Source organism: Aedes albopictus, chromosome 1, assembly GCF_035046485.1.
Source record: "Aedes albopictus strain Foshan chromosome 1, AalbF5, whole genome shotgun sequence".
NCBI lineage: Eukaryota > Metazoa > Arthropoda > Insecta > Diptera > Culicidae > Aedes > Aedes albopictus.
This window is the reverse complement of record NC_085136.1, coordinates 194,196,427-194,212,920: the sequence shown is the minus strand read 5'-3', so window position 1 is coordinate 194,212,920 and position 16,494 is coordinate 194,196,427. Positions and strand designations below refer to the sequence as shown.

The 16,494-nt window shown below is 39.1% G+C and overlaps 1 protein-coding gene across 4 annotated transcripts in view; it reads left to right on the top strand.

Moving 5' to 3' along the window:
• Window positions 1-16,494, top strand: part of LOC115263681 (sodium/hydrogen exchanger 9B2) — a 107,563-nt gene that overhangs the window by 61,415 nt on the left and 29,654 nt on the right. For 2 of the 4 annotated variants that reach the window (XM_029866899.2, XM_062846065.1), the window contains exons 2-3: window positions 4,432-4,711; window positions 12,501-12,818. In XM_029866899.2, coding sequence (XP_029722759.1) covers window positions 4,581-4,711; window positions 12,501-12,818 — 449 coding nt within the window. In that variant the 5' untranslated portion in view covers window positions 4,432-4,580. Of the gene's footprint in view, window positions 1-3,763; window positions 4,323-4,431; window positions 4,747-12,500; window positions 12,819-16,494 lie in introns of those variants that run through there. The other 2 variants (XM_029866898.2, XM_029866900.2) reach the window with 2 other exon arrangements.

Genomic DNA, 16,494 nt, shown 5'->3' with positions numbered 1-16,494 from the left:
AGCTGCGTGCGGTGCCTGAGGCAATCTTTCGAAGGCCCTTTTTGTTCTCCAACCATGAAGGATTGTTTCTCGTGTTATGAGGTTCTTAATGCGGCCAGTCCGATTAGACGTCTATGTCATTTCGCTGATGGAATGTTCGAGTCCGGAACCTTTTCTGGTCACAGCCACCAGTACGCCCTGATTCCTCTGGTGGTGCTGAGGGGTTTCCCGTCGATTTCCACTGGTGACGCCGCGCACAGCTGAGTACTCTCCGGAATAAGCCGGCTCAGTCCAATCGACGACTATCTTGACCGGAGTGCTAGAATGTCGTTTTTTCTCGCACTGGGAGTGGGAACTCATTTTTCGCACGTTGGTAGTTTGACGGCAGCAACGGTGCGATTTTCCTATAGCACGATTTCACCACTTCTCTGTGCTCTGTGCTCTTTGCACGGATCTGAAGGGTTCGTGTGTTGCGAGAGTAGGCTGCAGCGGGAATGGATGGCTGTCTATTTCGCTTGGCACGAAAATGCTTTGTGTAGCTCTTGATCAACAGTACGATGTTAGTGCGTTGATTAATCTGATTGGATCTTTATGTATTTCTTAAAAGCAACCCTAGACTTCTTGATCCGCGCTCCTGTACCGATCCTGGTACCGCCATCTGACGCTATCTAGCTGCCCTAATTTTTTCCACTGCTTGCCCAGCTATTGTAAAGCTGGGTTGGAGGGGATGTTCGTGTTGACATCCAACGATTTGCTTTTGCTGACGTTGATGGTAAGGCCCACTTCCCAGGAGCCAGGTCGCTGAGCGGCAGCATCATCGGTCAAATCGAAGTAGTGATGGGTAGCCCACGAATCAGTGCACGGTCAATCGCCACCACCATGATTACGATAAGAAACAATTGGGGTGATAGTATACATCCTTGCTTTACACCAGTCACTACCTGAATAGACCTCCGTTTGCAAGCCTACATGTAAGAGCCTCGTACTGCGCTTCGATGAGGCTGAAGATTTTATCCGGAATTTCACACCTAGAAAAAATCACCGACTTCGGTAATATTTTACCGAAATCTCAACCGTTACGTTTTTGCCTTTCTCGTACACTAAGTGTACTGGAAAGGCTATATGTTCACTCCAAAAATGACTTTTCGATAGAAGGCCCGGAGGGTCGAGTCACATATACCAATCAACTCAGCTCGACGAATTGAGGTGATGTCCGTGTGTATGTTTGTGTGTGTGTGTGTGTGTGTGTGTATGTATGTGTGTATGTATGTGTGTGTATGTGTGTATGTGTGTATGTGTGTGTACAAAAAAAACTCACATCACTTTTTGGAAGTAAACCTGAACCGATTTTAATGACCGGGAAATCTGGTCCCATTGTTTCCTATTGAAAATGGCTTGGATCGGTCCAGCCGTTCCGGAGTTATGGCCATTTAGGTGTTCCGGTACCTCAGGAAGGGGCCAGATATGAAAACACTAAAAACCTATCCATGCGACACATCAAACTACGGCATTTTCGATAACTTGATAAACGGTAAGCAGAAAAATGGTCTCAGACCATATCTGAACCGGTAGTTTCCCGGAACCGGTTCCGGGTGTCCCGCCGGAAGTGGCCAAACATAAAAGTGCACTAAACCCATGCATGCGGCATATCAAACCGCAGCTTTTTCGATACCCTGATGAACAGTAAGGAGGAATACATTCTCAGACCATATTGGAACCGGTAGTATTCCGGAACCGGTTCCAGATGTCCCGCTGGAGGTGGCCAAGTATAAAAGTTAACCAAACCCATGCATGCGACATATCAAATAGTGGCTTTTTTGACATCCTGATGAAAGGTAAGCAGGAAAATATTCTCAGACCATATTTGAACCGGTTGTATTCCGGAACCGGTTCCGGGTGTCCCGCCAGAAGTGGCCAAATATGAAATTGAACTAAAACCATTCATGCGACATATCAAACCGCGGCTTTTTTGATAACCTGATGAACAGTATGCAGGAAAGCTTTCTCAGAACATATCGGAACCAGTAGTGTTCCGGAACTGGTTCCAGATGTCTCGCCAGAGGTGGCCAAGTTTAAAAGTTAACCAAACCCATACATGCTACATATCAAATAGTGGCTTTTTTGATATCCTGATGAACAGTCAGCAGGAAAATATTCTCAGACCATCTGTAACTGAACCGGTAGTAATCCGGAACCGGTTCCGGGTGTCCCGCCGGAAATGGCCAAACAAAAAAGTGAACCAAACCCATGCGACAAATCAAATCGCGGATTTTTAGGTATCTTGATTGGCAAAAAAAATATGTTTCCGGCCATATTTGGAACAACCGGTAGTATTCCTTACCGATTAAGGGTGCCCCATTGGAAGTGATCAAAGGAGAACCAACCCCATAAATAGCTGTTTTGGTAACCTGATGAACGGTTAACAAGAGAAACAATCATAGACCATACTTTGGAAAACCAATACTGTGCCGAAACCGGCTTCAAGCGCTGTAGATGTGATTGATTTAGTTTTCAGTAAGTCTATCACGAGAGAAACACGTGATTTTAGGTAGTGGTCTATGAGGAAAGAGCGCGCTCCCAATCACCAGGTTTTTTGTAGCCACAAAACCTTGTAAATACCCCTTCATTTTCGCTCGTTTCTTCAAGGCGATAACGTCCCATGACACACTTAGTCCGTATTGTCACAGCAGTGTTCTGAATCTGATAGTAATGATTCATTCATTAATTGGCTCCCATTTGATAAGCACCGCCTGCGCCTGGGCGCTAACCAACTCATGGAAGCCGGGGTACAGACACTGTACAAGGTACAGGGTGCAGCTCTTTTCCGCTTGCACATTCCACAAATGCTTTAATTGATTTTCAACAAGTATTACCAATTTACATAAAGTGATAATCTACAGAATGTTGCTTCTCAACCAGACTAGCTTCAATTGATCAAGCAATTACAGAAATTACGACAGACGTAGAGCTGGTAGCAGGTTTGTACGCGCTTCATGTGCACAGGGGTGGTGGGGTAAACAAAATGAAAAAATGTTTGATGGTATTACGTTTTAAATTAAAAACTACATCTTTTTAAGGCTGAATTCTCTTAGACTTCGCTATAACAGTATTCAGTACATATCCAATGAGTTAACGAAAATGTAATGTGTTGTACACCATTTAACATGGAAAACTAAGCATCAACAACCAAGTGTCTCCATCTACTTTTCAATGAACTTGGAAATGCATGGTTGATAACAGAATCATCTGAACATTTGACGAGTAAGCGAGAAAACCGGGAAGTTGTCAATTCACAAATGATAAACTGAAATAAAAAAATCCATAGGTTCATCATTGGAGCCAGAGTCCAAGAAGGGATTCTTACATATAAGACATAAGTTACCGTTCATAAGTGTTCATAAGTTTATATGTAAGTGCATTTTACATCATGTTTAATAACGAAAAGTTTCAAGTCCAAATCATTTTGGAGCCGCAATAAAGCTTGTCCTAAAACGGAGCCTCCAGCTGTACCAATGATAGTTTGAATATCTGATACGAGAACCAAGTACCTCAGCGTCGTTAAAGTTAACAAAAATGCTTTAGATATATGTACTATCTTCGCTATCTTTATGTCGGCTACCTTCTTCTACTATTCGGAAACAACCAAATAAAACAGCCACAATCTGCTTGCGATAAACAAACAATGCCCTGAATTAAATCAATTGATTGCGCCAATATTGACAGTCTGCGCAGTGCCTCGGTTGCGGCAGAACTCTGCCGGAGCGTCGCTGTATTAGACTAAAAGAAGTAGCAAAGTCTAGTTCATATTAGCGTTGCAGTTCGCCATTAGGGATAGAAATTGCTCAATAATGTGTAATCTGCCCTTGGACTAAGCGCCAGCCTTTGGTTTGACCAAAATCAGTTTTGATAAATCATCATGTTTGCTCAATTGGTTAGCGTTTATCTCAAAAGCATGTTAATTAACACATTCGCAGTGCTCTACTATAAGGGGTTGGCATTCACGTTTGCCGGCATTGGTAACTAGTGATATCAAGCTCTTTATCGGAGCAACACAGCATCGCAGCGATTGGACGTGGTGTTAAAGATTTGACAAATATTTGCATACATAATTGCACCCGCTCTTCACTAATCTCAAAGATATTATCTGTGTTTCAAATGTTATACAAGTTAAAATTCAAGACAGAAATTTCGCGGTGGTGCAACAAAGTATTAGATTCGAGTAGTGCCAATCGTTGTGCGAGAAAGCTAGATATCACCTTATCGTGACCATTTACTACATATCTCTCAACTGCTATAGTGACGTCGAAGTACCGAATTTCACGGCGAAATGAAGCATCGGAAAGGTTGTTTACCCATTTTCCAATTCTATTGCTTTTTATTGCCCTGGGCCCTGTGAACATTTCCTGCATGTATTTGCACTTTGCTGAAACCGATCTTTCTTTCTTCTCGCAGTTTACATCACGTCAGTGGACGAGGCTGCCAATCATCATCCCGCACCATCAGCATCGCCGTTCCCGGTGGGACAATTGCCACATTCGGCAGCCGGACAGCAGAAGCAGCAGCAGCAGCAGCCGCCGCCGATTCCTTCCATAGATCTGGCCATGTCTTTGAACAAACATCAACAGCTTGACCGCACGGGCTACGACCCAGAGGAGACACAGCAGATAAACGCGTCGTTGCATGGCATGTGTAATGGATTGGAAATACAACAGAACGGTGAACACACGCAAAAGTAATGGGCAAAAACCCGGAATCAATCCATCTGTGGTGAGGTCGGATGCTATCTTTTTTTTTGCATTCACTGAAGTGTTCGCTCAATTTGACACATTTTCCATACTCTGGTCACATATTATTTCTTTTGTTTTAAAAGCTCATCAAAAAAATCCGAAGTGGATAATCTATTGATAGTCAAAATGTTTGTGATTTTTTTCATTGATTTCGCTAAAATTCTGAATGTAGCTTCTGTGAATATCAAACAACAGCTTCGGAAGATGAGACATTGCATTTTTCGAGTTCTATGTTTATGTCATCCTACTTGACAAAGTGCAGTTTATACAACGTATGAACATAATGGAAAAGTTTTATTTTATTCGAAAAATTCTTCACAAATTGTATATATGATTACTTAAGGTGTAACATCAGGTAATCCAATTTCAATTTCGCGAACAAACCTTAGAGGCATACACACTTAGATTTTTTTACAGTATTCGGTAATTTTTTACCGAATTTTCAACAGCTGAACGTTCGGTAATGCGTTCGGTAATCGATACGACTACCGAACGTCCGGTAAATTCAATTTTTGATAGACTGTCAAAATTACCGAATTTCTCCGGTAATCTTCAAAGACAAATTACCGTAGAATTTCGGTACTTTTTTGTTTATTTTGAAGGTTTTTACAGATTTCCGGTAATTTTATTGGATTAAAAGATGCGGTCTATGACTCAATTGTTTTAGCGATTACCATCACGGCATCATCTTTATTATTCATATTTATATAACATCTTCATCACTGCTTTATTAAACTTCTTCGATGCTTGTGGTGATCAGAGGTGATCAGGAGGCACCATGCTTTTGATGCTGGCAAGCAATGAGAAAGGCTGAAATGTTTTGTTAAATTATTTATAAGGTATGGCCACATTCAATTAATAAACACTTACCCACCTGCTGCAAATGCGCTGTGCTGTCCAGTAAAATGAGATTCACCGTCATTCAGCACTTTCAATTCAGAAAACGCTGTGCCAAAACCACTGACATGAAAACTTTATCTAGCTTTGTCGCGCCAGTTTGACGTTTGGATGTCTGTTCAACGCTTCACAGGATTTCGGTAATTTTGTGAAGATTTACAAACTTTTCGGTAGTTTTCATTACCGGATACGGTGTTTTCTCGATTTTACAGTGCATACTGTAATATATTTGACAGCAATTGCTGTTTGTGTATGAAATTACATACGGATGGGTAATTCCACTACCGAAATCTTGTGAAATTAATGATCTATACCGAAAAACGGTAGTTTTTCAACTTTACCGAATTTTTCCGGCGAAATTTTTACCGAACAGCGAAATGGAATCTAAGTGTGTAACTCTGACGAAAGAAACATCGCGCAAAGCTGCATTTTTTACCTTGGGTTTTTTCACTTGCAAAAAGAGTCTGATATTCCAAATCATGCCCATTTTTTTACGATTCTTCATGATTAGTGCTTGATAATCCTGCTTTTATTGCCTCTTCCAAAAATATTAGCCAAAATTAGACCATTTTCATCGCTAATTGTTAAACTCTAGAAACGGATGTGTGCAGAAGCGCCAACTTGGTCAAGCCCCTAAATTGGCACCAATAGATTCGTATATTTCATTAGCGGGACAAAAGCTCCACCACGACCAATGACATGTGTACAACAAATTAACAAATGTGTGGAAATAATCCGAGAGAATTGATATTGGAAGTTTCACTCGGCACCTCGCTTGATTTCTTTATCTTCAACGGTTCAACGGAACTAAAACGCGCCAAAAATCTAGCCAATTGATTGAAATAGTATTTAGGATCGTCTGCAAAATTGATATGATAATTGCACCATGAAAATAGGCGGTAGACAAATTGGAAAGGCTGCATAAAAAAATCAGCACAACTGGGAGAAGTATGAAGAAACTGTAAAAAAAAAACACACAAAATTACGTTTAACACAGAAATTTTATATTTTTGGATTGAACTAGACATTATTCGATTTTCGTAATACTGAAAATATGATATGACCGAATCTAACCTAACAGTCGTTTATTTATTCATTCATTTATTTATTTATTTATTTATAAAAGAAACCATCGGACTTATAGTCTAAATAATACCGTTGCGACAACCACAGTATTGAATTATCAAAAAATAATCACACGTACAATTGAATGATTTTCAAGACCAGCAGCAATAATTATTTCAACCATTTAAAACTTCTTTGAGAATTCATTTTATAATTCCTTCAATAATACATTTTATTTTTATATTTTAATTTATTTGGGAGTGCATTTGGTTACTCCTGTGAAAATTCTTTAAAATTGTTCGTCAATTCCCTTGAGAAATTTTACGAATATATATTTAGAAATATTTTCGGAATTCCTTAGAAACTTTTTCGTCGTTTTTTTGGGATCTTCTGTGTTGATTCATTTGAAATTTATATGGTTTTTTTTCTGCATTTCTGTAGTAGTTCCATTGAAATTAGGTCTGCAATTAAATTGGAAATCAGTTTTGAAATTGGGTAACTCTCGCTGAGACCGTCCCACTATTTACACCATGTCTTCAAAAATGTATAAGGTGGCGATTTTCTGAAAGTCCTCCCCAGAAAAGTAAGGAAAATGCATTTGGTTAATGAAATTGGTGGACCCCCCGTTAGTTAGAGCCTCAAGCATTTTGGTGAACCCCTCGATTTTGGTCAATTGTTGGCTCATTTAAACCGTTATAACTCGAAAGTTTCGCCAGAAACCACTTAAAAACTATAGGTTGTTGGAAAGAGAAAAGATAGAGGTACTCTTTGCAGTAATAAAAAGTTTTGTCGGCCATATTGATTTCGGCCGCCATCTTGAATTTATGTACCAAAACATTTTTTTCACCATGTTGGCAACCACCGATTTTCAAATTTCTTGCGTCAATCGAAAGCTGGGACATTTTTACACAACATATCGAAAATTTAGAGATGTATCTTTTTCCTATCAAAAGTTATCTGCACTTTTGTAAATCTTGGGAGAAAACATGTCATGATTTACAAAAGTGCAGATAACTTTTGATAGGAAAAAGATACATCTCTAAATTTTCGATATGTTGTGTAAAAATGTCCCAGCTTTCGATTGACGCAAGAAATTTGAAAATCGGTGGTTGCAACATGGTGAAAAAACAGTTTTGGTATAAAAATCAAAGATGGCGGCCAAAATCCATATGGCCGACCCAACTTTTTATAACTGTAAATAGTAGCCCTATCTTCTCTCTTTTCAACAACGTATAGTTTTTAGGTGGTTTCTGGCGAAACTTTCAAGTTATAACGATTTAAATGAACCAACAATTGACAAAAATCGAGGGGTCCGCCAAAGTGCTTGTGGCTCTAACTAACTGGGGGTCCACCAATTTCATTAACCAAATGCATTTTCCTTACTTTTTTGGGGAGGACTTTCAGAAAAACGCCACCTTAAACATTTTTGAAGACATGGTGTAAATAGTAGGACGGTCTCAGCGAGAGTTACCCAATTTCAACGGTGATTCCTCTGAATTTTTTTATTTTGGTATATTGTTCTGCAATTCCTTGGCAAATTTCCTTGTGATTTCTTTATTATTCATGAACAATTCATATTTAATTTAATCCTGTTGTTGGCATTTTTTTGGAAATTTCTTTGGGAATTCCTTTGGCTATTTTATCAAGATGTTCTTCAGCGATCCCCTTGTGATTTGCTTCGGTGTTACGCACTTCCCTTGGTAATTCATTTCTGTCGAAATTTTTTGGGCCATTAATTTGGAAATTTCTCAGATGCTTACTTGAGGGATTCTTTCCCTAATTACTTCGGCATATTCAATTAAACATGCTCTTTATTTGTGAAATTGAATTGAAAAATTTTCAGATAAATCCTTTGGAATTTTCTCAGAGAATTCCTTTGGAAATACCACAGAATTCTCTAAGAAATTAAGAAATTAGACTGAAAGAAATTACATAGGAAATACGATTAAAAAAAACAGCCGAATAAAATTAAAAATAAAATAGCCCGATCGATTTGCAAAGGAAATCTCAAGGAGATGCTCGAAGAAATTATCGAATAATTTCCTGAGAAATTCCCATAAGAATTTCCAGATCGATTTCTACAAAAATTGCCTACTCAGTTTTTGACGGTATTTCCGAATGAACTTATTTGATGATTTCCAAAGGAATTCCTGAAGAAATGATGAAAGATTTTCGAAGCAGTTGGCTAAACCTATCTCAAAATAAATTGACGAAAAATATTCTATAGGAGTTACCAAAGAAATTTCCATTGAAATTTTCGTAAGTTTTTGAATACACAAAGAAATTTTCAAAGAATATGCAGAAGGAATTTCGGAAGAAATCCCCAAAGAATTGCGTGAGGAATTTTGTTTGTTTAATACCAATCTTCATCTGACTATGTCTTAATGAAGTAAAAAAAAATACATACATAGATAAATGCAAATTACAAAACAAAAGAGGAAAAACAACAATCGTCAAAATTAAAACTAGACTTAAAGCTGATGGTTCACTCGGTTAAGGTTTCGGAAGTGCATCGTGAAGCGTTGCTGCATGGAAGCCAAGGAATCATTGAAATCAAACAGATAAGCAACTTCGTTGAAGATAGACGACATGAACCGTATAGAGTCGTGTTGTCCGTAACGACTGTTTCGCCGATCCAGCCGCAAAATGTCCCGTCTTCGAAGCGATCTTGCAGGAGCGTACAAATTAATCTGTGATAGGAGTGCCGATGAATCTATACTACCCTTCAGGATCTTTGCAATAAACATGGCCTGTGCGGTATGGCGTCTCGTTTCTAAAGTGTCAATCCCAAGAAGCTGGCAGCGGTCGACATAGGGAGTCAAACGTTGATCCTCGCGCCAAGGTGGATTCCGCAGGGCAAAACGCACGAACTTCTTTTGAACATTTTCAATGCGCGCTGTCCAGGTGTTCTGGAAGGGACACCAAACAACGACGGAAAACTCCAGTATTGAGCGCACTAATGAGCAGTAGAGTGCTTTCAAGCAGTGAGGATCTTCGAATTCGTTGGCAATCTTCATTATAAATCCGAGTTGCCGGTTCGCTCTAGAGATAATCTCGTCGTAATGAGAGCGGAACGTTAGACCATAATCGAGGATTACACCTAAGTCACGAACTTGCTGTACTCGGTCAAGAGATATACCTGCCAGCGAATAATCAAACGTTATTGGTTTCTGCTTCCGACTGAATGTGATAACCTGGCATTTTTCTACACGGAGAGCAAGTCTGTTATCCGTGCACCATTTCTCAAATCGGGATAAAATCATTTGAAGCTCAATGCAGTCGTTGATGCACGTAACGACGATGTACAGCTTAGCATCATCCGCATAGAAGAGCCTTACTCCTGGCGGTAATATCAACGTCGCATCGTTAATAAACAGCAAAAACAGTAAAGGGCCGAGATTACTGCCTTGAGGTACACCGGAGACGTTATTGAAGGGCGTAGATTGAAGGGATCCGATTTTAATACTAAGCGATCGGCCGGTCAAATAGGATCTGAACCACTCGACAAAATGGCCAGACACGCCAATTTTCTCTAGTTTCTTCAGAAGAATGGCGTGGTCAACTCTGTCAAAGGCGGCTTTTATGTCCAAGGAATTTCCTACCAAACTGGTTATCAAAGATCATGCCTGGGAAATTATCAAATGAATTATTTGGATAATTATCAAAGAAAATTCTGAAGGAACAAAACATTGAAGGACTTTTCACGCAAATTCCGAAAAATTGCTCGAAAGAATTAAATAGGTTCTTTTTAAAGAAATTCCCGATGGAAATCTCTAATTATGTTCCGGATAAAATTCCATAGTAATCACAGAAAAACATCAAAGGAAAAGGTTTTTTTTACTCGTGAATTTTAACTTAGACTAATTTTTCACAACATCCAAGAAAACATCACAAAACAAAAATCAACGAAGTCTCCAAAAAAATTGCCTGATGAAATTTTCACAGCAAAACAAAAATTCTAAAGAGGTATTCATGTAATCACCGGTGAAACGTTTTGAAGAGTTTGCCGAAAGGTTTTCTTTTTAAATTAGAAATTCCAAAAGTGTTTCCGAATTCTCAAAGAAGTTTTCGAAGGGGATCCGAAGGAATTGTCGAAGAAATTTTCCAATTTTAACGTAACTACTGAGTGATTTCCAAAAAGAATCTGAATTGCTGAAAGGGGCCTTATAGCGGAGGCGGTAAACGCACGGGTATTCAGCATGACCATGCTGAGGGTGACGGGTTCGATTCCCGGTCGGTCCAGGATCTTTTCGTAAAGGAAATTTCCTTGACTTCCTTGGGCATAGAGTATCTTCGTGCCTGCCACACGATAAACGCATGCAAAATGGTCATTGGCAGAGGAAGCTCTCAGTTAATAACTGTGGAAGTACTCATAGAACACTAAGCTGAGAAGCAGGCTTTGTCCCAATGGGAGGACGTTACGCCAAGAAGATAGAGAGAGAGAGGGAGAGAGTTTTTTTTCGATAATACAAATTTCTTGTTTTTTAATATTCATACTCAGAATTGCTCTGTAAAAATATTTTCATGTTCACGTCGTAATGTTTAACTGATAAAACAAAAAGACTGTAACTTTTAGTGTTGTGTTCAACAACAAAATGCAAATTAGTATCCTGAAAACAGTTTCAAGTATTCACAGTTCTGACAATTGTTCTGGAAAGTTATTTTTGTGTTCAAATGATTGTTTGCATGTCTTTCAATACAGAGATTGTCGTAGTGGACGTAAAGTGAAAAAACAAACCTCCTGTATTATCATTAATTTCGTGGAGATTTTATAATTTTCAAGATTTACTGAGTTTCCAGTTTACAAAATTACAATATTGGTGCAAAAGACATGTCAAAAATTTCGCATTCATCTAGAAGACTGGATTCCAAAATTTTGCAAATCGGATTATCGACTTTATTAAATATAAAGCCACTAAAACTGGCACCCCCTAGGAAAGAATCCTAGATACGCCAATGCTTGGAGATTTAGAAGAAGCCGAGCTTTCAAGTGCCCATTAAATTGATTCTATAGCAATTTTACCCGGAGCGGCAGCTGAAGATTAAGTTTCTTACTTTTAGTTTCCGAAAATATTCTGGATGACTTTTTGCTCAATATGTACAAGAATGTTTCCTGATACATCGAATAAACACTACCTTGCAAGAAGTAAGTCACATTGGCTTCTGCACAACATAAACCTGCGCCGCCGTGACTCTTCTGTAACAAGTGTGTTACTTGGGTGGCGTCGATCAGCCGCCCCTTACATGGGGTACAGAAGCTGCTGTGAGCCGCTTCCTCTGAAGAACAGACGCGCAGATTTGCAGAAGCAAACCCGTATTTTCAATAAGAAACAAATTCTCATCAGGTTTTTGCAATGATTCTTATACCCTTCCTAAAAAGACAATGCAAAATGTCACGTTTGCCAAGGGATGCTCAATTGTTATTCTTAAATTATTCCTAATAAAGTTGAATGATTGTTGCCAGTTGAACACTAATTGATAAATATGATAAGGCAAAACACGACCCCTTGTAAAAATACTATTTAAACCATAAAACAACACCCCTAATTAGAAACCCTCACCGGGAATGCATCCGATCCTTGCCGTTCCGGCGGATATAAGCTACTCATACGCACATAGCCGAGCAGTTGATTAAGTTTTTCTTCACATGATGTTTTTTTCCTTTCTTTTCTCTTGCCATGTTCTTCTGCTGCTGTTTGAATCTGGACGGTTTCGAATGTGTTTCCCTGGATGCCACATGTGACCAACCCACACGTGTGTGTGTGCGCGCAGTTTGGGGCCGAACCGTAGACGCTCCAGTAAGTCTATCTTCGTCCGGAATTGGCCCATTGTATCACAACCGCTTGCTCTGCTGGCAATATTCGCCCTTCTCTGGGGGATTGCGTATTCGGTGCTGCCGAGGGAACTCACCGAGCCGAACACACCGTTCATGAGGCTGTGGTTTCTCTTCGTCGGAGCACAAATCAGCGGCATCCTGGTTTCGCTGACTGGGCTGCCCGATATGCTGGGAATGCTGTTTTGGGGCGTTCTGTACACTAATGTGGGCTGGGCGGAATTCCAAGGATTGCAGAAGGTGGAGGTATTTCTCAGGTGAGTATGCGAGTAGCACTATATTTGTCGAGTGAGTGGGCTGGTCAGTGGTCAGGTTCGATGTTGATAAAGAGCCCACAACTATGGAAAAACTATAATAAACTAATTTACGGTTTTGTGATATTTATCTATTTAAGATTATACACACGGTATTACATGATTAAACAACTTTATGTGTGACTTATTGCAGGTCGTAGTTATTGTAGAGTAGTGTCAAATAATATAGTTGAAAACTTTCTGATAAAAAGGGAGGATCATGTCACATATGACTAACTCTCGCTGAAAGTTCGGTAAAAAAGTGAAGTAAATGCATTTAGTTACTCAAATTGATGGATGCTCTCGTTTGTTGGAGCCATTTTAGAATCATTTTTGTGGAACACACGATTTTGGTCAATTGTTGGTTTATTTGAACCATTTAACTCGAATGTTTCTCAAAAAACCACTTCAAAATTAAATGCTGTTAAAAAGAGGAAAGAAAGAGCAACTTTATGCAGTTGAGTGACTAACTCTCGCTGAGACCGGCCCACTATTTACAGCTTGTCTTTGAAAATGTTTAAGGTGGCGATTTTCTGAAAGTCCTCACCACAAAAAGTAAGAAAAACGCATTTGGTTAATCAAATTGATGGACCCTCCGTTATTTAGAGCCACAATATTTTTTTTTTTGCGGACCCCTCGATTTTGCACAATTTTTTGAACCGTTATAACTCAAAAGTTTCTACAAAAAAAAATATTGCAGTAATAAAAAGTTGGGTGGGTTATACGATTTTGACCGCTATCTTGAATTTATATACCAAAACTTTTTTTCGACCATTTTGGCAACCATGGATTTTTCAAAACTTTCACGTCAATCTAAAGCTGGAACATTTTTAAACAACATAGAGTATCAAGCAACATGGGCAGTGGCTTCTATTTTGGGCACTTTGGTTCGAAATAGTGTACACGGGTAGGTACTATACCTATCTCACCGCGTTGCAAACATTGTGTCATCGGGTTAAAAATTGACTGAAATATAGCGGAAAGTGCCCAAAATAGAATCCATTGCCCAAGTGGCTAGGTACCCTATTAAAAAAATTGAAGACAGGTGCAAATAGTGGGCCCTTATCAGCGAGAGTTTCTCAGTTATAAAAAGTTGAGTCAGCCACGTGGGGTCCATGTGCAAAGACCTAAATATTCCCACGCCTTCCGATATTCAAAGTCAATTCAACTGAAACAAAAATGCATTTTCACCCCACATTCCCAACAGCTGCCCGGGGGATTTTAGATTCAATTTTCATCGTAGGGTCTACCTACCTCACGAGCGGCATATTGGAAGCAACGAAAATCGCACCATTCGTTACTGACCTAGTTTTTATAACCCATCATCGTCCGGTGGTGGCCGGGTGCGATCGTGTTGCACCGCGTTAGGTCCGGTCGGTGTGATGCAATTTCAATTACGCTTGGGACAACGACGGGTAATAAACCCGAAAGAATGATATGGAACCGCGACATCATATTGATCGCGCTGGAACAAAGATTGTTTATTTTTGTTTCGAAATCAAGGCGCCGAATTGGCCGGGTAAGGTTCTGAACTCAGGTGAACCTTAGCTGGAATGTTCTGAAATTGAGACACCGTATTGGCGGCATACGGCGCCGGACTTGTTTTGCACTCGATTTGTTTTGACTTCGAGTAAACTGAAAGAAAAGAATGTGGGGGTATAATTTCAACCAACATCCGCGGCCGGGGGCCGGCTAGGGTTCACTGTGCCCAAGTAAGGTACACTTCAATAACAAAGCGGGTGCTTTGTTTTGGAGAATTTGGTGCCTAATTCCAAAGACGATGAGGATGATGATGGTGACGATGATGATGATGGGGAGAATGATAATGACGTCGATGGTTGGTTCAATTCTTTCACACACCCAAGCCTTGTATACGCTCAAGTGAGGCGAGGCTAGAAGATGTAGGCCTTGGTGTAAAGATTCTCAGTAGGTTTTGTGCGAACACGCCCAAGTCAGGCGTGGTTAGGAGATTTAAGTTTTTCGTTGGTATTAATATTCTTGGTAGGGCTTGGGAGAATGATCGTAGGAATTTTAGACACGCCCAAGCTGGTTCGGGTATTGCTAGGAAATTTAGGCTATAAATACGGAGGCTTTGGCTTCAGTCGGGTCAGTAGTCGGGGAGTTCGGTGACAACGTTAATGCAGGCAGCACATCGGATAAGTCTTGAGCTCCCATGTGGGACACCTCTCGATACTGTCCAAAATAAGGCTGTAGGTAGGACTTAGTAGTGGTCAAGAAGAAGCTAGAAGTGTCTAGATTGTTAAGCTTAAGTAGTTCGGTGAAGAAATACAGAAAATGTTAAGGTGATATAAGAAAAAAGTGAATCGTTGTAATATAAGATAAGTGATGTTTCGTGATACTTCAATATAGTTAATTAAAAGATTTTGTCGGACTGTAATGAAATGAAAGATATCACATTCCGTTTAGTGTTTAATGCAGCCCCTGGACGGTACAGGGTGCTTCATATGGTGACAGCGAAAAACTGTTCGGCAATTAGAACAGCGGGACGCCAATTTTCTGACTGGAAGAAGAAATCAGTGTCAGAATCAGTGCAAACCATGAACATTGAACAGTTTTGAACAATTGAGAAGAAAACAATGTTACAGACTGGATGGAAAAGATGAAATTCGTGGCAGCGCAAGTGATAGTGGAATACAACGTAGCACCGAATTGGAAATGGCAACGCAACAACCTGTGTATGGAACCGAGTGCCTGGACCAATGGACATCATTCAGCCTGCATTATTTGATGGTATCGTGAGTATTAACCTTTTAAATGATTAAGTGTTTTGAGATGGTTTAAATTTTTTGTGAGTTGGTTTGAAATGATGAAAAATTTTTACGATATGAACAAAAACATTTTAATTGAAATACTGTTGTGGGAAAAATAAAGAAGTTATTCAAAAATTTATAAAAAAAAAGGAAATCATAGTGATTTTTAATAAATAATGGAAAAATATAACAAGAATAATGATTTCAAGAAGAACAAGTGGATGAAAAATACGAACAAACACAAAAATACAAACAAACACTAGTTAACAAAATCAACGGAAAGTCGCGGACTTCTGTTAACGATTAAAATTATTGATGCATAATTACGTGATGATTTTGAGACCGTGTTTAAAATGAAAACTAAGAAGTACAGTTTTTTTTTATTATACGAGACAATCGCAACCAAGTTTTTTTTTAGAATTTACTAAAATTTAAATATCTCAAAATCACCAAATTTAAATATCATTTTAGGAATAATAGGAAGCTGAATGTAATATGTTTTGAATATCTAATTATTTTTTTTCTCGTCAGATTAGATATTGATGAGTGTTGGGAACAATCTCCTTAAATTGTAGCAAAATATTCAATAAATAAAACAAGATTTGCATTTTTCTTTAAAAAAAAAAAAAAAAAAAAAAACTTTATCAGTTATAGCAATGTTGATTCAAAATCGCCAGCTTTGTACGGGATATCGAAAATATTTTCAGCTCTACTGTATTTTTTTTCCCCTTATGCTTTCGAACTTAGGGCATAATTTTACATTAAACATGATTTTCAGATGTAAGCTAGCATTACAATGGAATGGAATCAATCAAAACAAAAAAATAATATTAATTTTGTAAATATGCAGCAGACCGGCGATAATAAGG